The sequence below is a fragment of the Sorex araneus genome, chromosome 2 (genome assembly GCF_027595985.1).
Source record: "Sorex araneus isolate mSorAra2 chromosome 2, mSorAra2.pri, whole genome shotgun sequence".
NCBI lineage: Eukaryota > Metazoa > Chordata > Mammalia > Eulipotyphla > Soricidae > Sorex > Sorex araneus.
The window spans coordinates 137,830,059-137,855,060 of NC_073303.1; the positions used below are offsets into that span (position 1 = coordinate 137,830,059).

Here is a 25,002-nt window from a genome sequence, read left to right on the forward strand (position 1 = left end):
TTTATTTGCAATTCCCAGGTGTTACAAAATTGAGCTTCTTTCATGTTATTTTCCTTCTATACATCTTCTTTAGTGAATTGTTTGTTTAGATCTTTTGTTGACTCATCTATAAGCAGAACAGGAAATATTTCTATTTATTCAGATACACACTCCCTTCCCATCCCTTTGTTGTAGTTGTGTGTTTTAGCCACAACATGAGTCACACACTTGGTTGTGGTGCTTACCAGGTCATGTCTGGGGAGACATTGGCAGAGCCAATGGTGGCACTCCAAAATATTATACATTCTGTCTCACAAAATCAAGGTAGACTCTATACTGCTGAGCCATAGCTCCAGGCACCGTGATCAATACTTTTAGTACATATTTATATCTTCTAGTTTAGGTGGACTGGAGCACAGCGGTTGAGCGTTTGCTTTCACTCGGCCAACCCGTGTTCAATTCCTCCGCCCCTCTAGGAGAGCCCGGCAAGTTACTGAGAGTATGGAGCCCACACGGCAGAGCCTGGCAAGCTACCCGTGCGTATTGGATATGCCAAAAACAGTAACAATAAGTCTCTCAATGAGAGACATTACTGGTGCCCGATCAAACAAATCAATGAGCAACGGGATGACAATTTAGGTATCCACCCACCCACCCACCCACCACACATCTTTTTCTTGGTATCCTCAGTAGTTCTCAAAGTCCAGGGTCCACTCCCAGTGATATTCTGCTTCCCTCTGCCCTGTACTATGGGTTCTGTGTTTGGGTCAGTAGTGCTGGGTACCAACAGGGCCACACCAAGTGGAGATGGGAAGGTGTGGGGGGTGCTGGCATCGCACTTTGAACTCACACCTGAAATTTGTATTTTTTATGAAATGGTCTTTTTTTTAGATTCTTAAAATCTTATATTAGTATAGAATAGTGGTTCCCAAATTGGTGATGACAACTACTCCCCCACCTCACCACCCCCGGCCCCAGACAGCCCCATTGAAGGGGCGGAAGGAGCCTCAGGTATAACCATTACTTGAATTGCTCATTGACTCACAATGGGACTTACATTCAGGCCTTGAGCTCTAATATTTCACCTCCTTCCTTAAAGCCTAGTTCAAGGGCCACTTCCTAAGAACATTTCCCAATGATTCACTATTTCCTCTTTCATGCAAGTCCTCTTTCATGCAAAGAGATAGATCTGATTCTCTTTCATATAGAGGTCAGTTTTCAGTTCTTCGAATTCCATCACTAAATTACTATTTTTCTTTGGGCTAGTATTTTTAGTGTGGTGCCCATTTTTTCAAGGTAAAATTTTCAGGTCATAATAGACGAACAACTTTCCGGCTCTAATATTTTATGCCCAAGAGCAAAATGCATATCCCTAAGTCCTTCGCACAGCTGATTCAATCATTCTAACGGCGCTGACAGCCACAGGACAGAGACTCTGCAAAGAAGTCCGGGTCCTGGTCAGTTACAGGTAACGCTGCGGGGCATTGGGCAGAACGCAGTGAACCAGCTGGCCCCAAAACACCTGACCTTGCCCAGCGCGCTCGCCTCCTGCCATTTCCGGCTCGCCCCCAAGCTCTTTTTCCGGAACTTTTGTGGCGTCATTCACCGGCCCTCCCACCATTGGCTATTTCTTTGAGGAAGCGGAACGTTTCCTAACGCTGATTGGTTTACCGTCAGCGTTGATGGGTTGGTTACAAACAAGGCGTGCCCGGTCTCCTAGGTAACGCCGTGCGCCTCGCCCTGATTGGTCCTTGCTAATCCCATTTTCCGTCCCAGCGGCGAGTGGTTGAGTTCTCCGGTGGGGCGCCGCCGCACTAGGTGTCGCGCACGGGATTCCGGAGCTGACGTGGCTTAAATTTGGGAGGGGTGCAGCTGGAGTCTCCCGCGGCAGCCTCTGCCAGGTGAGTGGGGGAGGCGCCCCAGCTCAGCTCCTTAAGTCTTTTGGCGGTCACCCGTTCTCCAGAGTCCGCGCAGATATGCCAAAGCAGCCACACTCGGGTCCCCGCCCCGCCTCTCTGGGATTTCGGCCGGCATCCGGCTCTTCGCTCTGCCCCCTGTCCCCGAGCAGGCCTCTGTCAGCCCCCTCGGGCTTCTGCGTGTCCCGGAGCAGCGCCGCGGGCTCCGTTTGCACCGTCTGCCCGGTCGTAGGAGGCTGCCCCGCGGCAGCGACGGACCTGGACGTTGGGCTCCGTGCCTGTACAGTGCAGGCCTCGTTCCGTGAGCGGCCTGCTCTGGCCAGTCTCCCGCAGCAGCTGATGCCCCAGAGGCCGCCGGGGCCGCGGAGCTCGGGCCCTCCGAAACCCCAATCGGGAAAGGGTAGGCGGGACCCAAACAAACCCAAGGCCTGGAGGGCGGAGATCCCCGATCGTGGGAGCCAAGTGCGGAGCTGGCCGAGAGCTTGCTGAGGAGTTGCTCGGTGGAGCTGAGATAGGGCTGGTCATCACGGTTCCTCCAGTCAAGTCCAGGATCCAGAGGCGGACGGGCTGCCAGAGGCTGGGGCACCCCAAGGGGAGCTGTGGAGGAAAAGTGAGCGAGGCCGGGTGGCAGGAGGATGTTGACTCTGCTGAACGGGGAGAAGAGAGTTGACGCCTTGGTCTGTGAGAAATAGATGTGTGAGTTATTTTACAGTGTTCCCTCTTGGTCTTTGGGGAGAGGACAGTTTAAGAAGGGACAGAGATCACTGGCTGAGTACGGCTTCCACTTTTGAATATGGTTGGGAGCTTTCTTCGAGATGTGCTGTTATATGACAGTGAGAATTCTTTACAGAAGGGCTGAAGTCCCTTCCAGGGGCATGCAAAGTAATTGTATTTGCAATTCTTTTCTTTTTTTAACGACCGTGCATTCAAAGAATGATACGTTGTTAGAATGGTTCAAAATAAGGATTTGTGCTTTTGGAAAGTAGCAAGACTTTTCATGAAATAGATTCTGGGAATAGTTGAACAATATGAAAATTGCAGACCTTGTGCACTAATGGTTTCACACCGTTTTCATCCTTCCCAGACTATCGTTTGGGAAGAATTATCGTTTAATGCTATCCTCTTTTGCAGGAATTTGACCACGTCAGTCATTTCCAAACTTTTAATTGCCTGCTCTCTCAATAAGACATCTTTGAACAGCATTCTCCAAATATTATATATTATAAAGTCTGAATTACCTTGAAAGTGTACTGTCAAGGATACGTTTTGTCTTTAATGGATGAAAAAATACTGTTGCCTCCACACTGGGATATTTCAAGACTAGAGAGCAGTTAGAGGTTCTTTCCAATCTCCCCTCTCTGCCTCCACTCTCTTCCAGCACTGGGAAGTTTTTCTCTGCCTGTTGACGCACATCATAGCTGCTCGTTGCTCGTTCCTTATTGTTAATGGGGTTCTTTGCATCTATGAAGCCCACCATACTGGGAGTAGAGTCCTCAATTATTTTTGTTTGATAACCTCCTTCTGGGATACAGCTTCTATTAATCCTAAAAATAATCTTTAGGGGATAATTTTTTATCCCTTCTGCCTAACTCTCTTAAGGGTCACATCATTCTTTTTTTCCATTTGCATTCATTATTACATACCAGTCTGTTGTTTTTATATATAAAGAGAGAGGTTAGGGTCTGTAACATACTTTTAATTATGCTATTTTAGTATCTGCTGTGTGTGCTTTCTGGTAAAATGAAATTCAAATAAAGACTATAATCAACATAAATATCTTCCTCCGTGGTCTTCCTTTACCCTTTTCCTCCCTATTTCTCTGACATAAGCTCTATAAATAATTTGTTTACTGTTAACTTTTTTTTATCCTATTCAGATATTCAAATGCATGTATAATATCTATTCCCTTCGTTTTCTCTACCACAACAGGAATCATAATACACAGGTTATTCTATATCTTTTGCCTCATATACTACATTTTAGCTATTCACGAATCACGAAATCCCATTAATCATTGATTTTCGAGTGGGCTCAGTAACCTCTCCATTCGTCCTTTCCCTGAGATCTTAGAAGTCTCTCTGGACTCGGCCCTCCCAATGATGTCGCACTGGAGGCTCTTTCAGGGTCAGGGGAATGGGATCCAGCTTGTTACTGGATTTAGCATATGAATACACCATGGGAAACTTTCAAGGCTGTCCCATGTGGGCAGGAAACTCTCAGTAGTTTGTCAGGTTCTCCCAGAGGGAGAAATAGGCTGCAAGATATCATGCATCCACAAAGTGGCCATGCACTTCTGGGAGCTCGCTTTTAAGTCTCTGGATGTTGGCCGTTGATGGGATTACACACACCTTGGTTCCTCTGCCGGTACCTTCATGCGTGAGGCCTGTCCGAATGTGTGGAGAGGGGCCTTGAGCATGGCTGTAGCTAGGTTCTGGTGGTCTTCGGCTGCCAGGAGCTCTGCTCGGGGTGAGGATGGAAGCTGGAGCCCATCCTCTCCGAGGGGGCCCCCCAGGGAAGACAGCCAGGCATGCGAGCAAGAGACTATTCATATTTATAAAATTATATCGTTCTTTTATATTCTATCCAGAATTTTTTTAGCAATATCAAAGTATTTAGCCCGTTCCTTATTGATGTGCATTTGATTGTTTTCCATTAGATGTCACTCTCCTTTTTTATGTGTGTACACATGTCATTGTGCGCTTGTGTGAGTTTGGAGTATCAGTTTTGTGGAATTCTTTGAGGCAATAACCTTGGAAATATTTTTATCTATTGGTCAAAAACTGATGCTTACAAAGCTTATGTTTACATGTGTATGCATGTGTGTGTGCGTGTCTGTACCTACATGCTGTCATGCCCTTATCCCTATCTTATGTTCCAGTAAAGAATGTGGGCAGATGAGACTACTCAAAAAATGGATAATCTTTTTGGGTATTTAGTACCTTTCTTGAACTCTGACTCAAATTATTCAAAGCCTGTATGCCCATTTTATGCACTTTTAAATGATATTGACAGCACCTCCACCTTAGGATTTTTAAATAATGTATAAAGTAATTAGGACAACTTAAATGTAAATTGCAAAGATATGTAGTGCATAGCATTGCATACAGCTGAGCCATAATTTGCTTCCCGATATGCTAAACAAAAACAGTGTGTCATGAAAAAAGTTTTTTATTTTCAATTGTAAAATTATAATATTGCATTTTCTCAATTATATTGCATCCTCCATTTGGTTGAAGATTACTTTGATAATTAAGATCAACTAGCAAGGCTCAACCAAATATGCATTAAATTTGAGGAGTAACCTGAAAGTCTTAACAATATCACTGTGTTTTTATTTGGGGGGATAATGTGACTTAAATTCCAAAGCAAATGTTGTATTTCAGTTGCACAGAAGGGGCTGGAGTACAGTGGGTAGAGCGTTTGCCTTGCATGCAGCTGACTCAAGTTCCATCCCTCGCATCCCATATGGTTTCCTGACCCTGCAGGAGTAATTCCTGAGTGCAGAGCCACAAGTAACCCCTAAATATCATTGGGTGTGACTCCCTAGAAAAAATGTCCACAGAGGAAAGCATTCACTGTTTTGTTATTTTACCCTCATGTATTGTGTTGTAAATTCTTTGTTTTCAGTGACTTTTCTTATACTTCTCTTTTCACTTCTGTCTCTTTTCAAAAAAATTTTAGCAGAATGCTCAACATCAAGTAGATACTTTGAAAATAAGTACTAATAGCAGTGAAGACTGAGTGAATAAGACATTCATTGACTTTTAAGTTCTGCCTCTTCTATAAGTGTTGAGATTATTTGGCAAGTTTGTGGAAGGCGTGGTTGTCATTAACTTTAAGGGATTGTTTTATTTGCCAAAGTGTTTTATTGAAGTCTGTCTTTGACAAGGAGGTTTATTTATTCTTTTTTCCCCCTTAATTTGTTTGTTTTTGGGCCACACCTGACTATATTCAGGGCTTACTCCTGGCTTTGTCCTGGTATCCTGGTATGGCTCAGGGGACCATATGTTGGGAATCAAACCTGGGTTGACTACAATTGTCCTGCCTGGATTACAGGCCTCAGTACAGAGCTTTTATTCTTAAGTTGCTACTCATGATTCAGGTGCTTTGTAAAGTCTGGTAAGAACATTGTCCCACCGTCATACATAATCCTTACATGGATTTATTATTACGAACATGAATCTTTTCCCCTTTACTCTTCGTATTTTTCCCCTTTGTTTTCTACAGTGATTCATCTTTCTTCATTGAGTCTAAACATGACTGAATAGCTATCTTGCCTCCAAGAGAGCTAAACTTCTGAAACCACTTAACTGCCTATTAAGATGTCTTTCGTTTCCATCTCCATGTTACTCCTTTCATGGCAACAGTTACAAAAACCCCAGCTGAATCTTGAACTCCTAATACGGGGTGTTGGAATGCTCCTTGGCAACCATCTTCAATTTCATATTAGAAAACTATAAAGTGACTTACCCAGTGATATAACCATCTTATAGTGGAGCTAGGGACTAATCCTGACTCCCATCTGTTCTCTTACCCTCAAGCCCTCCACTTTCCCTGTTAGGTTCCTGAATCAATCTATGAGAAACGTATTTTACTTTGACTAGAAATGGTACATCTGTATCATTCTTCCTGGTTTTTTGTTCTCTCAATGATCTTTCTTTTCTTCAATAGTGCATATTTTCACACTGTTACATAAAAAAGCAATGCATTTTCAATTTAAAGAGCTTGAGGAAAAATCATATTCTGTGGCTTAGTCAGAGGAAAGATCTTTGAAATGTTTCAGTTTTTTCAGTTTTTCTCTTATATGCAATGGGTGTGATGATAATATTTTTCAGAGTGTGTTACATATTAATGGCTATTACCATTAATGTCATTTTTATTGTATGTTCATGTAAAGTTTAAAGTCAGGTAATATGATGCCATCTACTTTTTTCCCCCAAATTACTTTGACTATTCTTATGGTTTCATACAAGTTTTACTATTTGTTCCCTAATGTAGTTGTTCCCAAAGAATATATCTGGGGGCCAGAGAGATCATACAGCAGGTAGGGCGTTTGCCTCACACACAGCTGACCTGGGTTCTATCCCCAGCATCTCATATGATCCCTCAAGCACCACCAGGAGTAATTCCTGAGTGCAGAGCCAGGAGTAACCCCTGAGCGTTGCCAGGTGTGACCCCAAAAGAAAAAAAAAGTACAAAGAAGACCATGACCCTGAGAACATTGATGAATTTTTCATTAAATCTATTATAGTGTTTTGTATAGCTGGTCATTTTAATAATGGTATTTCTTCATTATTAACTTGTGAAACAAGAATATGTTTTTGTTTTCTTGTTGTCTTATATTTCTTTCAATAATGACTTATAGCCATTGTCCACCTCTAAACCGTTTGCAACTGACAACCACTAATCTGACGTTCATTTATAAAATTTTGTCATTTCAGAAACCAGAAACACTGTATGTAGCTTCTGTGATTGGCTTTCTTTGTTTATTTGGCAAAATTTTCTGAATACACATTTAAATTGTTAGGTGTGTCAATAGTTCCTTTTAATGCCCCCCCTTCCCTATGTAATATGTCCATGGTATGTATGTACCATAGTTTCTTGGGATGGGGCAGTTTGGGTTTGGGTTGATATCCAATGGTGCCAAGATCATATTCATGACTCCTGCTTCCAAAGCATGTGTTCCCGCCATTTGAGCTATATCCCTGACCTCTGCATGGATCAGTATTAACCATTTACTTGCTGAAGCACATCTATATTGATTCCAGTTTGGCACGGTTGCAACTAAAGCTGCCACTAGTTGTGTTCAGGTATTTTGGTGAATTTGAAGTTTTTATTTCTCAAGAATTTTATCTAGGGATAAAGTAGATAATAAAGTAGCAAGTGTGTTTTTTTTAATAGTCAGAATATTTTTTTTGTTTTTTTGTTTTGGGGTTCAGAAACCACTTATGGGGGTTCTATTTTCTTTTTTTTTTTTTTTGGTATCTCCATTTTGTTTTATATAGAGTCTGAACCTGAGGACTTTTCCACCAGCGGTAGATAAGGATTCTTTTTTCACCACAATTACCAACATAGACTTTTTTTATAGAGTGCCTATTAAAATGGCATGAGTTGATTTCTCAGTGTTGTTTTGATTTTCATTTCCTTAATCCTGAGTGACAGTTATTCTTATTGGCCATCTACTTATCTCCTTTGGAAAGTGTCTGTTCATTTCTCAACATTTCAGGATGGGGTGTTGGCCTTTTTTATTTAGTTTTGTGAGTGCTTTGTAGATCTTAGATATTAGCCTTTATTTGGTGTATACAGATATTTTCGCCATTCAGAAGGTTGTATTTTTTTATATATATAGCTCGATTTTCTTCTGCTATGCTGAAGCCTTTTAATTTTTTGTAGTCCCACTTATTTTTGTTTTTGTTGTCTTTGCCTCTGTGGTCAGTTTCTTGGAGAGTTCTGCCAATGTTTTCTTCAATACTCTTTAATTTATTTCATGGCTTCTGGTCTGATCTGGAGGTCTTTAATCCACTTTGAGTTTACTTTTGTAAGTGGTGTAAAATACAATCCTAATTTCATTTTTGAACATGGGTATGTGGCCTTGCAATCTTCCCAGGACCTTTTGTTGAAGAGATTTTTTTTTTGATTCCACTTCATATATTTTGCTCCTTTGTCATAGATTATCTGTACAGAGATCTGGGAGTTTAACTCAGGACTCTTTTTTCCATTGGTCTGCAATCTGTCTTTATTTCAGTACCATGCTTTTTTGATTATTATAGCTTTTTAGTACAGTTCAGGGTTGGGAACTGCAGTGCCTCCCATCTTTTGTTTAGGCTATTAAGTTTTATGGTTCCATAAGAATTTTAGTAGACTTTGTTCAAAGTCTTTGAAAAAACATTCTCAGATGCCTTTAAAAAATTTTTATTAAAGAGCCATGATTCACAAAGTTATTAATAATTGCATTTTAGGCATAAAATAATTCAACACCAGTTCCTTCACCAGTGTCAACTTCCCTCAGTTGCCTTTTTAAGAACATTAACTGGCTTCAGTTTTAGTCCCATATATATCGTCTGAAGTTCTTACTATTTTATTTATAGATAATATATTTACCAGTATAAGAGAAACTAGATCTACTTTATTGATTCTTTTCTTTTTCTGCAGTAATGCTGAGTCGATTGTCAGGATTGGCAAATGTTGTTTTACATGAATTATCAGGTGATGACACTGATCTGAATGTGATGACTTCTATGGACACTGTAAGTAACTCTGTTTTGAATTAGATTGATAGAGATATGTTTTATATTCATTTCAGGAAAAAAAATAGGATGGAAGGAGGGGTGGAGAGGTAGTACAATGACTAAGGTACTTACTTTGCTTGTGTACAACACTATTTGATCCCTGGCACCACATACGGTCGTTCAAGCATTGCTAGGAGTAATTCCTGTGCACACAGTCACTAGTAAGCTCTGAAAACCACCACATGCCAGAAGAGTGGGAGTGGGGAGGGGAGGAGAGAGAGGGAGAGGGAGAGGGAGTAGAGTAGAGTAATATGAGTATCCTTTGTGTTAGATGGAGGATCATGAATTTATAAATTATCCTTCTATCAGGTTGACTTAATAGCCAAAGTGATAGTGATTCCAGGTAAGATTTTGTTTGTTTGGGGGCCATACCTGGCAGTGTTTAGGGCTTATTCCTGGCTCTGGACTTAGGGATCACTCCTGGTGGGGTTGGGGTACCATATGGGGTGCTGGGGATTGAACCTGTGGTCAGTTGCATGCAAGGCAAATGTCTTACCAGCTGTACTATCTCTCCAGCGTTCTGGATGATATTTGAAAGATCTTTTCTTTTTGACCCTGAACCTTGTTTATTGTTAGATTGTTTTAACTCCTTGAGTACATATTCCTTCTTATTTAAAAGGAAGGTTTGGATAACAAATGGTACAAATGAAGTACCTTTCGGTTTTTGAGAGTATTTGTTTACTAGTATAAATTCCTCTACTGCTACTTTTACAGTGTGTATTGTACTTTCTTAGGACTACATAAGAAATCAAAATATGTGGTCTGATTTTCTGAATAGATAGTAATATTGCTTTCTCACTGAGAATGTTTTCTTATTCTTTTTAACTTTTAAAAAAATATTTAATTAAAGAACCTTGATTTATAATTGATAGTTGAGTTTTAGGACCACAGTGTTCTAGTGCTAATCCCACCACCATTGTCAATTTTCTTTCACCAGCATTCTGAAGTTCTCCTTGCCTCCCCACCCCCATCCCAGCGTACTACCTTCACAGGCACACTTTAAAGTTTGGTAGTTGTAGTGTGAATCTCATGCTTTCAGTGCTGTTGGGTCTGTGGTTTAGGTTATAGTTATACCACTCCTCCACATTACCTGTATGCCTGAGGCGCCTCACTCCTGCTCCCTGTTATTTCCCTTCCTCATCTTCTTCCTTTCCCTGGCCATTTCTCTTTCTCTGTACTTCTACTTTCTGTATGTCAGGTCAGAGATGATCTAGGCATCCACTCATTACTATATAGCGTTTCCTCGTCCAGTTATTCTGCATAACACAGATAAGTGAGATCATCTTGTAATTGTCCTTCTTCTGGCTTACTTCACTCACATATCTTCTAGTTCCATCCAGGTTGCAGCAAATTGCATGATTTTATTGTTTCTTGCAATAAACATCTTATAGCCTAATTCTCGCTCTGTAACTGTATCTTATGGTGATTCAATTAAAAAGAACAGAAAAAAGAAGGTCAGTCATTTTTTTTTTTTTTGCATGTGGACCAGTTTTCTCATTACCGTTAGTTGAAGAGGTTTTCCTTGCTCCACTGCATATTTTTTTGCTCCTTTATTAGAGACAAATTATATATTGGCAGGTCTGTGCCTGGATTTTCAACTCTATTCCATTGATCTGAGGATGTGTCCTTATTTCAGCACTACACTGTTTTAATTACTACAGTTTTGTAGTACAGTTTGATATTGTGGAAAGTAATGCTTTCCATCTTTATTTTTTTTAATGCAGTAGTAATAGAGACGTTACTGGTGCCCACTTGAGTAAATCGATGAACAACGGGATGACAGTGACAGTGACAGTGATACAGTAGAAGTACTGTTATTTATTCAGCCATTGATTAAGCTGACTAAAGCAGATATGAATTCAACATTACTTTTTTGTGTGTTTTTTTTAAAAATTTTTTATTGACTATCTTTGAGATAGACCATTACAATGCTTTGCAGGAGTATTGCCATTTTGGCCATGTAAATTTTCCTAATCCATGGGAAGGGGATGTGTTTCCCTTTTCTCATGTCTTTTTATTTCCTTTAGAAATATTTTGTAGTTTGTTTTGTATAGGTCTTTCATCTGTTTATTAAGCTAATTCCTAGGTATTTGATTTTCTGATGGACACTTTTGAATAGATGCATTTTTTGCCATGGGGTATTGGTGGCCAGTGATTCTGATAACAGGGAAGCTCTGGAACTGGAGCCATAACACAGCTGGTAGGGCATTTGCCTCACACGCAGCTGACCCAGCTTTGATTCCCAGCATCCCATATGGTCCCCTGAGCACCTCCAGGAGTGATAACTAAGTGTATGAGCCAGGAGTAACCATTGACGTATGTGACCCTAAAAGAAAAAACAAAAAACAAGGCAGCTCCTCCAGGGCTGCCTCAATGGGTCCACCCTGCAACCATGGCTCTGATCTTGCAGCTTCCTTGTTTCAATTTTCTTGTGATTGCCCTGTTCAGGCTTTCCACTTCCTTCTCATTCAGCTTTGGGGGATTTCATTACTCTAAGAATCTGTCCATTTTCTTTTAAGTTCTCCAATTTAAGAGCATAAAGTTGTTCACAGTAACCTCTCATTATGTTTTGAATTTCTGAAGGATCTGTTATAGTTTCTCCCCTTCATGTCTGATCTATTAGAACTCTTTCTCTTTATTCTTTTCCTCATAAGTCTAGCTAAAGGTTTATATGTCTTGTTTATTCTTTCAAAGAATGAACTCCTGGTTTCATTTGAATTTTTCAGTTGATTTCTTGGTTTTTGTATTGTTGATTTCTGCTCTAGTTTTTATTATGTCCCTCCTTCTACTTCTTTACTTCCTGTTATTTGCTTTTTCTTCTCCATGTTTTTTACGTGTGTGTTTAGGTTGCTGATTTGGGCTTTTCTTTCTTTATGAAGGCCTTTTGCTTTGTTTTCCCCCTTACTACAGCTTTTGCTCTAACCCATAGATTCTGATAGCTTATAACTTTTATTCTCATGAGTTTCAGAGAGTCATTTTATTTAATTTTTTTTTATTAAATCATCATTAGATACAGCTTTCATGTTTGAGTTTCAGTCATAATATGATCAAACACCCATTCCTCCACCAGTGTACATTTTCTGCAATCAGTGTTCCCAGTTCCCCAATATCCCCCTACCCCTGACTCCTTCCATCTCACCCTCCTTCTGCCTCTATGGCAGACAATTTCCCCCATACTCTCTCTCTATTTTTGAGTTGAGCATTATGGTTTGCAAAACAGATACTTAGAGGCTATCATGTTTGGTCCTTTATCTGTTTTCAGCACACATCTCCATCCCAAGCGATCCCTCCAAGCATTATTGACTTAGTGATCCCTTCTCTGTTCCAGCTGCCTTCTCACCCAGCTCATGAGGCAGGTTACCAACCATGGAGCAATATTCCTGGCCCTGTTTCTACTGTCCTTGGGTGTCAGTCTCATGTCATTTTTATATTCCACAAATGAGTGCAGTCATTATATGTCTTTCCCTCTCTTTCTGACTCATTTCATTTAGCGTGATACTCTCCATGTTCATCCACTTGCAAGCATATTTCGTGACTTCATCTTTCCTAACAGCTATATAATATTCCATTGTATAGATGTACCAAAGTTTCTTTAACCAATTGTCTGTTCTCAGGCACTTGGGTTATTTCTAGATTCTGGCTATTGTGAACAGTGCTGCAGTGAACACACAGGTTCAGATGTCATTTCTACTGTGCTTCTTTATTTTATTTTTATTTTTTTGGCTTTTGGGTTCACATCCAGCTATGCTCAGGGGTTAGTCCTGGCTCTGTACTCAGAAATTACTCCTGGCGGTGCTTGGGAGACCATATGGGATGTCGGGGATTGAACTTGGGTTGGGCGTGTGCAAGGCAAACGCCCTACCCACTGTACTATTGCTCCAGCCCCTCTACTGTGTGTTTTTTGCAGCCTCGGGATATATTCCCAGAAGGGGCATTGCTGCGTTGTTATGGAAGATCAATTTCTAGTTTTTTGAGGAATGCCCATATTGTTTTCCAGAAAACCTAGAGCAGTCGGCATACCCACCAATAATGAATTATAGTCCCTTTCTCCCCACATCTGTGCCAGCACTGTTTGTTCTTGTTCTTTTTGATATGTGCCAGTCTTTGTGGTATGAAATGACATCTCATTGCTGTTTTGATTTGCATCTCTCTGATGAGTAGTGATGTAGAGCATTTTTTCATGTGCCTTTTGGCCATTTGTATTCTTTTTTGAGGAAACTTCTGTTCATTTCTTCTCCCCATTTTTTGATGGGGTTGGAGGTTTTTTTCTTGTACAATTCTACTAGTGTCTTGTATATCCTTGTATATCCTGGATATTAACCCCTTATCAGATGGGTATTTGGTAAATGTGCTTTCCCATTCCATGGGCTCTCTGAATTTTGGTCACTGTTTTCTTTGAGGTGCAGAAGCTTCTTAGTTTAATGTAGTTCCATTTGTTTATGTTTGTTTCTACTTGCTTCATGAATGTAGTTTCATCCTTAGAGATGCTTCTAACTTTAGTGTCATGGAGGGTTCTACCTACATTTTCCTCCATGTGCCTCATGGATCAGGTCTGATATTGAGGTGTTAAATCTACTTTGATCTGACTTTTGTGCCTGGTGTTATACAGAGGTCAGAATTCATTTATTTTTGCAGATAGCTGTCCAGTTTTCCCAGCACCACTAGTTGAAGAGGCTTTCAAAGAGACTTCATTTCCTTTTCGATTTCCTCTTGGATCCAATTGTTTAGCAGTGTTATGTTCTACTTCCAACTGTTTGGAGTTTTTCACATCTTTTTGTGGTTAACTTCTACTTTCATGACGTAATGATCAGAAAAGTTTCTTTGATTTCTATATTTGCAAATTTATGTTTATTTGAGTTATGCCCTAATATATGATCTATCCTAGAAAATGCTCCATGTGCATTAAAGAAGAGTGTATGTTCAGCTTTTTGGTGATGAGAACCCTGTATATGTCCAGTGAGCCCAGATCTTCTAGCTCCTTGTTTAGAGCTCTTGTCTCTTTAGTAATATTCTCTCTGGATGATCTATCCGGTGGCAAAAGTGGAGTATTGAAGTCTCCCATGCTATTTATTGTGTTTTCATCATTTTTTTCTTTTTAATGTTTGTGAGCAGAGCTTTATGAACTTTGGTGAGTCTTCATTTAGTGCATAAATATTAATCAAAGTACTTCTTGATCTATTGTTCCTTAACCAGTAAGTAATGTCCATTACTATCTTTTTTTTTATATATATATATATGTTGAATGCTATTTGGTCTGATATAAGTTTGTCTGTTCCAGGTTTTTTTTTTGTCAGCCATTGACTTGTATGATTGTTTTCCATCCTTTCACCGTGAATCTGTTTATCTATCCTATGAATTTAGATATATTTACTGTAGGCAGCAAATAGATGGATTTTCTTTTCTTTTTTTTCTTTTGCTTCCTGGGTCATACCCGGTGATGCTCAGGAATTACTCCTGGCAGTGCTCAGGGGACCATATATGATGCTGGGAATCGAACTGGGTCAGCTGTGTGCAAGGCAAACACCCTACCTGCTGTGCTATCACTCCAGTCCCCATAGATGGATTTTCTTTCCTGATCCATCCAACAACTCTATGCGTTTTTGGTTTTTTACTAAAGGATGAGCTATGGGTCTTCCCTGGTCCACAGGACTTGGAAGAGCAGATCAGCGATGGGGTGAGAGGAGGTCAAAGACTCCATGTATTCTTAATTTAAATATTTATACCTCCTTCCACTTATGAGTTCTGATCCACTTATTGGGTCCTGATCTTTGCTTATCTTTGTATCTTTGGTAAACTAGGAAACCACTGCAAATGAGATAGTTGTAAAATGCTGAACATTGCAAAATAATATTTTGTGGTTGCTATTATAGTGATTATTATAGATCAGACTGGGGAACTAACTTGCTTCCTCCGTTCCTTCCTTCCTCTTTTCCTCCCTCCCTGAACCTCAAAGGCGAGCACTCTAGTATTGACATATTCCTGGCCTTCAGACTTAAGTAAGAATATAATTTTTGCAAAAGATAAGGTGAAGTTGGACTAAAAGCATTGCGTTTTGAAAGTGAATATCTTTTTTCTGGTGCATTGAACTTCTTAAAATTAAATTCTAGGAATTACCTCAAGAATCCAACATGGAGTTAAATAATACATCACAGCAAGATGCTTTGGAACGGCTGGCTAATTCAGAGAAGATGGTGGTAGAGCTCAAAGAATTGCTAAGAGAGAAGGATATTCAACTGCAACAGAAGGATGAAGCTCTTCAGGTTCCATGGTTTTTTTTTCTTCTGAGCATTTGATAAGTGACTTATTCACTTGTATCACATGTCATCCCGTTGTTCGTCAATTTGTTCGAGTGGGCGCCAGTAACATCTCTATTTGTCCCTGTTTCGTGCTAGTGTAGCCTAATGGCAATCTGCTCGCTCCAGGAACACTAAGAGCCTCAAACCATTCAATCAGGGTCTTGACAAAGAAGTCTGACTGTCTCATAGGTGGGTGGCCACGTAGTCTTTTGATGTCCCGTGGAATCCAGTCGGTAACAGCTCTAGTCCAGCGTTTAGAGATGACTTATTTATTAGATTTAACAGATTTCATAAATGAGACAGTCACAGTTTTTTTTCTTTATTTTCATGATTAAAGACTGATTATTATTTCTCCAGTTCTGCAAGGTAATGCTTTTTGAGAATAGCTTTTGTTTTGTGCTCAATAAGTGAGGAGTAAACATATTTGTATTTTCTCTCATTATTCTCTGACAGGAAGAAAGAAAATCTGCTGATAACAAAATAAAAAAACTAAAACTTCATGCTAAGGCCAAATTAACTTCTTTGAACAAATGCATAGAAGAAATGAAGGCACAAGGAGGAACTGTTCTACCTACAGAACCTCATTCAGAGGAGCAACTTCCCAAGGTATATTTATTTGGTATCATACGTGTTTTCTGATGGTAAAAAGCCTCCCTATTTTGTGTATTTACTAGTCATAAACATTTATGAAACCAAAATAATACAGTACTAATGGCAGTCCTTTTTAACTGAGTTTGCAATCTATCTGGATTACTGGGCCTAAATACCACAGGAAAAATCAAATGCCAATTCAAAGCTTAGAAATGAAATGCCAGTTTTGACCTAGGTTTTCAACTAACTCAAGAAACCAACAAATTAGACTACAAAATCAACACCCAAAAGTCCATGGCTTTCCTATATACAAATAATAAAAGAGAAGAAAGAGATATTAAAACCACAATCCTGTTCACAATAGTGCCTCAGAAAAATCAAGTACCTTGAAATCAGCTTAACTACCTATACAAAGAAAATTATAAAACACTACTTCAAGAAATAAAAGAGGACACTAGGAAATGGAAACACACCCCTTGCTCATGGATGGGGAAGATTAACATTGTCAGAATGGCAATATTCCCCAGAGCATTATACAGACTCATTGCAGTCCCTATAAAGATACCCATGACATTCTTCAAAGAAATAGATAAAACACTCCTGAAATTCATATGGAACAATAAACACCCATAAATAGTTAAAGCAATCCTTAGGAAAAAGAAGATGGGTAGCATCACCTTCCCCAACTTCAAGCTGTATAAAACAGTAGTAATTAAAATAGCATGGTATTGAAATAGACACAGAGACCAATAAAATAGAGTTGAATATTCTATCACAGGCTCTCAAATATATGATCATTTAATCTTTGATAAAGGAGCAAGAAATGTGAAGTGGAACAAGGAAAGCCTATTCCACAAATGGTGCTGGGAAAAACTAGACAGCTACTTGGAAAAAAATGAACTCAGACCTCTAACACTAGGCACAAAAGTCAGATCAAAGTGGATTAAATACCTCAGTATCAGACCTGAATCCATAAGGTATATGGAGGAAAATGTAGGCAGAACCCTCCATGACATTGAAGCTAAAGGCATCTTTAAGGATGAAACACCACTCACCAAGCAAGTGGAAACAAACATAGACAAATGGGACTACATTAAACTAAGAAGCTTCTGCACCTCAAAGAAAACAGTGACCATAATACAGAGAAAGAGCCCATGGAATGAGAATGCATATTTACCCAGTACCCATCTGATAAGGGGTTAATATCTAGGATGTACAAGACACTAGTAGAATTGTATAAGAAAAAAACCTCCAACCCCATCAAAAAAATGGGGAGAAGAAATGAACAGAAGTTTCCTTAAAGAAGAATACAAATGGCCAAAAGGCACATGAAAAAATGCTCTACATCACTACTCACCAGAGAGATACACATCAAAGCAGCAGTGAGATGTCATCTCACACCACAGAGACCTGAACATATCAGACAGAACAAGAACAACCAGTGCTGGCACGGCTGTGGGGAGAAAGGAACTCTAATTCATTATTGGTGGGAATGCCAACTGGTCTAGCTTTTCTGGAAAACAATATGGGCATTCCTTAAAAAACTAGAAATTGATCTTCCATAACGACGCAGCAATGCCTCTTCTGGGAATATATCCCGAGGCTGCAAAAAAGCACAGTAGAAATGACAGCTGAACCTGTATGTTCATTGCAGCACTGTTCACAATAGCCAGAATCTAGAAACAACTCAAGTGCCTGAGAACAGACAGTTAGTTAAAGAAACTTTGGTACATCTACACAATGGAACACTATATAGCTGTTAGGAAAGATGAAGTCATGAAATATGCTTGTAAGTGGATGAACATGGAGAGTATCATGCTAAGTGAAATGATCAGAAAGAGAGGGACAGACATATAATGACTGCACTCATTTGTGGAATATAAAATGACATGAGACTGACACCCAAGGACAGTAGAAACAGGGCCAGGAATATTGCTCCATGGTTGGTAACCTGCCTCATGTGCTGGGTGAGAAGGCAGCTGGAACAGAGAAGGGATCACTAAGTCAATAATGTTTTGAGGGATCGCTTGGGATTGGAGATGTGTGCTGAAAACAGATAAAGGACCAAACATGATAGCCTCTAAGTATCTGTATTGTAAACTATAATGCCCCAAAGTAGAGAGATTAAGAACAAAATTGTCTGCCATAGAGGCAGTGGGAAAGGTGTCGTGGGTGGTGGGAGGGATATTGGGGACATTGATTGCAGAAAATGTACACTGGTGGAGGAATGGGTGTTTGATCATATTATGACTGAAACTCAATCATGAAAGCTTTGTAACTATATCTCATGGTGGTTCAGTAAAAAAAGAAGGCCAACAAATTAATAAGTATTGATAATTAAACAGGAGTCATTAGATATTAGGAGATATTAGAATTAGATAGGAAACATGTAGTTAGGCACACACCAGTTGGAGCCTAAATGATACTTATTACCAGCTTAAGAAGATCCTCTGTAAGTTTTCTTCCTCCTCTGAAACTCATGATTTTTCTTATTAATATTAAGGGTTTAGGGGTTACTTCCAAGGGCTCTGAGTTACATACAATGTTCCATCACCTATCCTGCCACCAGTGTCAGTACCCTCCACCACTGTTCCCAGATTCCCTCTCCTATCTCTTCACCCCAGCCCTCCATCTTGACGTGTACCTTTTAAATCTGGTTATTAAAGCATGGATCTTGTGATTTCAGTGTTGACTTCGTGGTTTGGACATTTAGTGCTATAATTCCTTGACCCCATCCATGTATCTGACCCCATCTTCTTAATCCCTGTCCTCATTGCTACTCTTCTCTTTTCCCTTTCCCCTTCTATTTCTTTCCTTCTCCTCCTAAACTTTGGCGCCAAGGGTGATCTGTACCTTCCCCCTCTTGCATTTCCTCATCCAGTTACTCTAATTACCTCATATAAGTGATATCATCCCGTGTTTGTCCTTTTTATTCTGGCTTCATTTAACATGACTTCCATTTCATCTGTGTTGCAGTTAATTGCATAATTTTATCATTTCTTATAGCTGCATAGTATTTCATTGTGTGTGTGTGTGTGTTGTGTGTGTATGTCTATATCTCATTGTCATGATCCACTGATCTGTTGTTGGACATCTGTTGTTAGAAGTTTAATCTATTCATTTACTCTACTCTCACAAATTTTTTTTCTAAAGCTCAGACTTTAACATCTTACAGTTTCATTGCCTTCTTTTTCAAAATAAAAGAATGGAATTAAAGGATTTCTAAGTTTTAAAAAGCAGTGTTAGCAGTGATTTAACTATTGTATGCCGAGTACAGGACTAAATATTCTTTGGAAAGCATTTTTGAATAAGTCATGGCAACATTCATATGCTTGACTGTTAAGCAGAAGAGAGTGTGAAATTATTGTTTAGCTCCAGTAAGCACAGTTATGTTTGCTGGGCTAGTTTGAGGAGGCTGAACTTAATAGGGAGGCAAAATCTGTTCAGTGTAAATAAGACCTTAGCACAGCGGTTGGGCTTTCGCCTTTCACGCGGCCGACCCGTGTTCGATTCCTCCGTCCCTCTCGGAGAGCCCGGCAAGCTACCAAGAGTATCGAGCCCGCACGGCAGAGCCTGGCAAGCTACCCGTGCGTATTGGATATGCCAAAAACAGTAACAATAAGTCTCTCAATGAGAGACGTTACTGGTGCCCGCTCGAACAAATCGATAAGCAACGGGATGACAGTGATGACAGTGAGAAAAATTAGTGCTTAAAGATTTGGATTTGTCTTCACTGACTTTTATTAGAACAGTTTTGTTTTCTTAGTGGCAATGTGGTTTCCTGAATTCCATCCTCTGGTTTTACAAGGCAGTTTTTGAGTTTTTTTTAATTTATTTTTTATTTATAGTTGGAAATAAGTTTCAGCCTTACATGGCTTTAACTGGTTTTGGCCTTAGACTGAAGGACATAAAAGTAGGACACTTAACGTCAGTTTACTCTAACTGTATCATCTTGGTTTGTGTTGCTTACCAGCATTTTCAGATAGCTGTTTTCCTATCTTTTACAACGTTTAGCTGCTGAGGCAGAATGGGTCTAATGGGAGACACCTGATCATGCTGAAATTGAAAAACTAAAATTTCATCCTTTTTTTTACATCAGTTTTCTATCAGTTTTTATCAGTTTGGTAAAACTAATCAAATACTTGTATTGCTCAAGCTAGAGCAAAAGGTATAGAAAATGTTTAAATATAGTTCTTTACACCTTTCTCTTATCCTTGGGAGGATAGAGCTTTTTAGCTTTTTGTTTGTTTGGGGGCCACACCCAACAGTGCTCAGTGCTTACTCATGACTGTGCTCAGGGAATCACTCCTGCTGGGGCATTGGGGACTATGTGGGATGCTGGGGAGTGAATCGGGGTCAGCCACATTCAAGACAAGTACCATACCTGCTGTAATATCTCTTCTGCCCCAGCTGTAGTGCTTTTTTTTTTTTTTTTTTTTTTGCTTTTTGGGTCACACCTGGCGATGCACGGGGGTTACTCCTGGCTCTGAACTCAGGAATCACCCCTGGCGGTGCTCAGGGGACCATATGGGATGCTGGGAATCGAACCTGGGTCGGCCGCGTGCAAGGCAAATGCCCTACCCGCTGTGCTATTGCTCCAGCCCCTGTAGTGCATTTTTAATTAAAAATTTTTTCTTTAAAGAACTGTGATTTACAAAGTTATTGATAGTTGAACTTTAGGCATATTTCAGCACCAGTCCCACTCAACTATAGTTCTTTTAAATAGATGACTTTGTCTCCTCCAATTTTTCAGCTTGACAAGAGTTCTACCGAAGAGATGGAAGTAGAAAAAATAAAACATAAACTCCAGGAGAAGGAGGAACTCATTAGCTGCTTGCAAGACCAACTTGCGCAGGCACAAGCAGAGCAAGCAACACAGGTAGGGTATAAGTTACCTCAAAATAATCAAGTTAACAGTTCATTAATCCAGTGGTCGTTCACATAAAAAAGGTATTATTCTCGGGGCTGGAGCCATAGCACAGCAGGTAGGGCGTTTCCCTTGCACGGGGCCGACCCGGGTTCGATTCCCAGCATCCCATATGGTCCCCTGAGCACTTCCAGGGTGATTCTTGAGTGCAGAGCCAGGAGTAACCCCTGTGCATCACCGGGTGTGACCCAAAAAGCAAAAGCAAAAAAAAAACCAAAATGGTATTCTCGTTGTCCTCTGTATTTGTGTTCACGTATATTTGTCAGTTTCCTTTCCTTCTTTCTTAAATTTGGTTTTTCTGTGTATAGGAGAGTTCAGAGAGATTGAAAAGCTTCTACTAATTTTCTGTTGCTTCCTCTGAGAGATAATTTTAATAACTTTTTAAAAGCTTCAAAATTTGTAATTTTCTTTTTGTTAAGCAGATATTAGAACATTGGTAGCTATGTAGGGCAGGTGAAAGGAGAGGTCAAAGAATTGTGAGTTCTAGTTCTTTTTTTGGTGAGTTTCTAACTTTTATATTGCATTTTAGGTAACATGATAATTTTTGTGGTTTTGTTGTACAACATTAGTACACTAGCCCCACCATCAAGATCCAAAGGCCCTTTGACCCTTGATCACTGTGTATATGTCACAGCCTGCCTTGTCCTTTCTCCTCCTTCCCCACTATGTGATTATTATAATCCATCAATATTGTTAATTCCCTTCTTTTGTTTCTTGATATACTACAGATGCATTAGATCATCTGGTATTTTTCCTACCTCTGACTTATTTCACTTAACATTTCCAGTTTCATCCTAGTTGCAATGAACTGCAAGATTTATCTTTTTCTTTTTTTTTTAAATTGATTGAGATTCTGTGACGTACAAGACTGTTAATGATTGTTTCTTATGCACATAATTCCTGCACCACACCCATCCCCAGTGTACCCATACCCACCTCTCTCCTCCAAAGATCCAACAGCCTTCCTTTTCATCTCTCACCCCTAACACCACCAATTCAGTTTTGTGGATCAGTTCTTCCATTGTGTTGTCTTTGGCCCTTTGTTGCTCTTTTGCTATGTGTGATATCATCTCTTCTTTTAACTGTGTAATAGTCCGCTGTGTTTGTATACCACAACTTTTTAATTTATTTATCATGGGACATTTGGGTTCTTTCATATCCTGTCTATAGTACTTCAGTGCTACCATGAACATAAGTGTGCATATATCTTCCAAGTGTTTTTGTATTCCTGGTGCAGATGATGCAAAATGGAATTGTTCAGTCATGGAAACTCTATTCTTACATTTTTGAGAAGTTTCCATACTGTTTTCCACAAGGCTGAACTCAAGGACATTCATTCCGCACCAGCAGTGACAGGTCTCATTTTCAACACATTCCTGTCAATGCTGGTTGATTTCAGTCTTTTTGTTATGTCTGACTAGTGTGCGATGATACCTCATAATACCTGTGAAGACACACAGCTACCATCTGTATGTCTTCAGAGAAGTGTCTGTTCATCTTGAGTGCTTCTTTTTTCTTTACTAAAAGCTTTAAAATTGTGTATCTTCAGTTTAATAAGAGTTCCACAGAAGTGGAAGAACTTGTAATGATGAAACAGCAGCTCCAAGAGAAGGAAGAACTCATTGGCACTTTGCAAGCCCAGCTCAGTCAAACGCAGGCTGAACAAGCTGCTCAGGTAGGATGGGGTACTTCATAATCAGTAAGATAAAGAATTATTATGTATTTAATAATAAAAATTTTCAAGATAAAGAATCAAGAAAATCTAGTGTAGAGATTTCCAAACTTACTTGACATACCACCACCTCCTCTCTCCCTTCCTCACTTCTCTCCCTCCCTTCCTCACTTCCTTTCTTTTTCTTTCCCTTGCAGTCTTCAGGGCTTACCTCTGACTCTGTGTTCAGAGATTACTCCTGGCAGGTTTGGGGGACCATGTAGGGTGCTGGTGATGGAACCCAGGTTGGCTGCATGCAAGACAAGTGCAGTACCTGCTGTACTATTGCTCCAGTCCAGGAATTCTTTCTTTAAATGAACAAAGAGAAAATTGCACTGTCCACACCAGCTGCATCAGAGGCTAAAATACTGGTCTAGTGAATTATTGCATGACTAGTCGATTCAGTCAATTCTGCTTCTTAGACTTTGACAGAGTAGAAGAAAGTATAGGCATAAGAGGCTTACGATAGAAATCAGAAGAGCTGGTAGTAGAAGAAATGTGGAAGTGCTATTTACCTTGATAAATTATCTAATTGCTAGTTGATTTTTACTTCCACAGGTTCAGATTTTTAGTATGACATAGAGGTTTATCTTTAATAGATAAATTAAAGATAGTAATATCTTAGGAGTAACCTCGCATACTAAGTAGGTAGTATCTTAGGAATAACCTCTTGTACTAAGTTTAGAGGTCGGTAGATAAACCAAATACAATGACAAGGTTCATTTCCCTATGTAAAATCTTAATGGAAAGTTAAGTTATAATCAGAAGATTACTTAATAAGTAATTATTTTTAATTATGTATTATTAGTTACAAGTAATTATTTAATAAAAAGCAATTAAGATTACTTGTTTATTACATGTAAGTGTAAGTAACGTAATTACTTAGTAAGTAATGGAAAGGTTATGTGATTCAGTGTTAAATGGCACTGACATTCTTTTAAATATTTCTGCTCTCAGTATGTGACTTTAGACTGACATTCTCAAGTCTAATTTCCTGTTTTCAGGTGGATCATATTTGTTTATCCTTTGAGAATGATTTTTTAAAGTAATACGGGTTCCCACTCTATAGTTCTGGGGTCATCATGGCCTCATCTCTGGTTCTGAGGGAGCCATGCATTGCTGGGGGTTGCATTCAGGCTCTCAAACATGCTTGCCTTGTGCTCTACTGCTTGAGCTATTGTTCCCGGTTCAGAGAATGCTTTTCACTCATGAAAGAACCTTTTCTGCAGAGTTATTTGCACAGTAGCTAATTCTATTTCTTGGGGACTTACTTGACTGATAATATAATAAAATATTAGTGGTGCCTTATGAGCATATATTCTTCTGTGCATGTAGTAGAAGTTGTGTATACCGAAATTTCTTTTACCTATGTTAGCTTTTCTTCTGTCCTTTTATATAGTACAAGTGTATTTTCTCGCTGATAAAGGACTCTAGTGTTTATACACTTTAGTATAAGATTCTGAATTCATAGTGATGCTCAGAATTTATATAATTAAAAAAATTATAAGCTTTATTTTTTAAATCTATCTACAAAGAAAGCCAGAGTCAGTTTTAGCACTAATAAAAGGCAGGATAGAGAAGAATAGGCTGTCATTTTTTTTTTATCAATAAGTAGTTTCAAACGTGGAAAACTAAGATTTATGAATTTTTTTACATTCTATCAAAATGCAAGTCAGTTGGAGTAATACATGGCCACACAAATACAAAGCATAATACATGGCCACACAAATTATTTTGAGAGATGAGAGGTTATTATTCTCATAGTGACAACCGAGGAAGGTCATATTAGGAAACAACCTCAGAAAAGTTAGGATTTAGTCACATACTTAATGAATAAATAATATTCCAGATAACTTGGAGAAAGTATTCTATTTGTGGGGTATGTGCAAAATTCTCAGAGAGAAAAAAGAGAATATAGTACATTAGAGGGAAAGAATATATCATTTATAGGGTTTTCTGGCTAATAAAGGACTCCAGTGTCTAGATACTTTAGCATAAGATTCCGAATTCATAGTGATGTTCAGAATTTATATAATTAAAGAATTTATAAAGTTTATTTTTTAAATCTATCTACAAAGAAAGCCAGAGTCAATTCTAGATACGAAAAGTCAGCCATGGTTGAAAGACCAATTTCAAATGGGAAAGTTAAGAACTTTTGTTAAGAACTTTTGTTTAGCTTAATCACAGATCTTAAATAAATGAATAAGAAAGTATACAGACTCAATATTTAAAAATAAAATGAGGTATTGTACTGAGTAGTTTACGGTTTGTTTATTTCCATGTTATTCTATTA

The 25,002-nt window shown here is 39.2% G+C and overlaps 1 protein-coding gene across 3 annotated transcripts in view; it reads left to right on the forward strand.

The window, feature by feature from the left end:
• The first annotated feature begins 1,137 nt into the window (after window positions 1-1,137).
• Window positions 1,138-25,002, forward strand: part of GOLGB1 (golgin B1) — a 71,870-nt gene continuing 48,005 nt past the window's right edge. For 2 of the 3 annotated variants that reach the window (XM_055126063.1, XM_055126064.1), the window contains exons 1-6: window positions 1,138-1,880; window positions 9,048-9,142; window positions 15,292-15,444; window positions 15,934-16,086; window positions 20,825-20,950; window positions 22,548-22,673. In XM_055126063.1, coding sequence (XP_054982038.1) covers window positions 9,050-9,142; window positions 15,292-15,444; window positions 15,934-16,086; window positions 20,825-20,950; window positions 22,548-22,673 — 651 coding nt within the window. In that variant the 5' untranslated portion in view covers window positions 1,138-1,880; window positions 9,048-9,049. The remainder of the gene's footprint in view (window positions 1,881-9,047; window positions 9,143-15,291; window positions 15,445-15,933; window positions 16,087-20,824; window positions 20,951-22,547; window positions 22,674-25,002) is intronic. The other variant, XM_055126065.1, reaches the window with a different exon arrangement.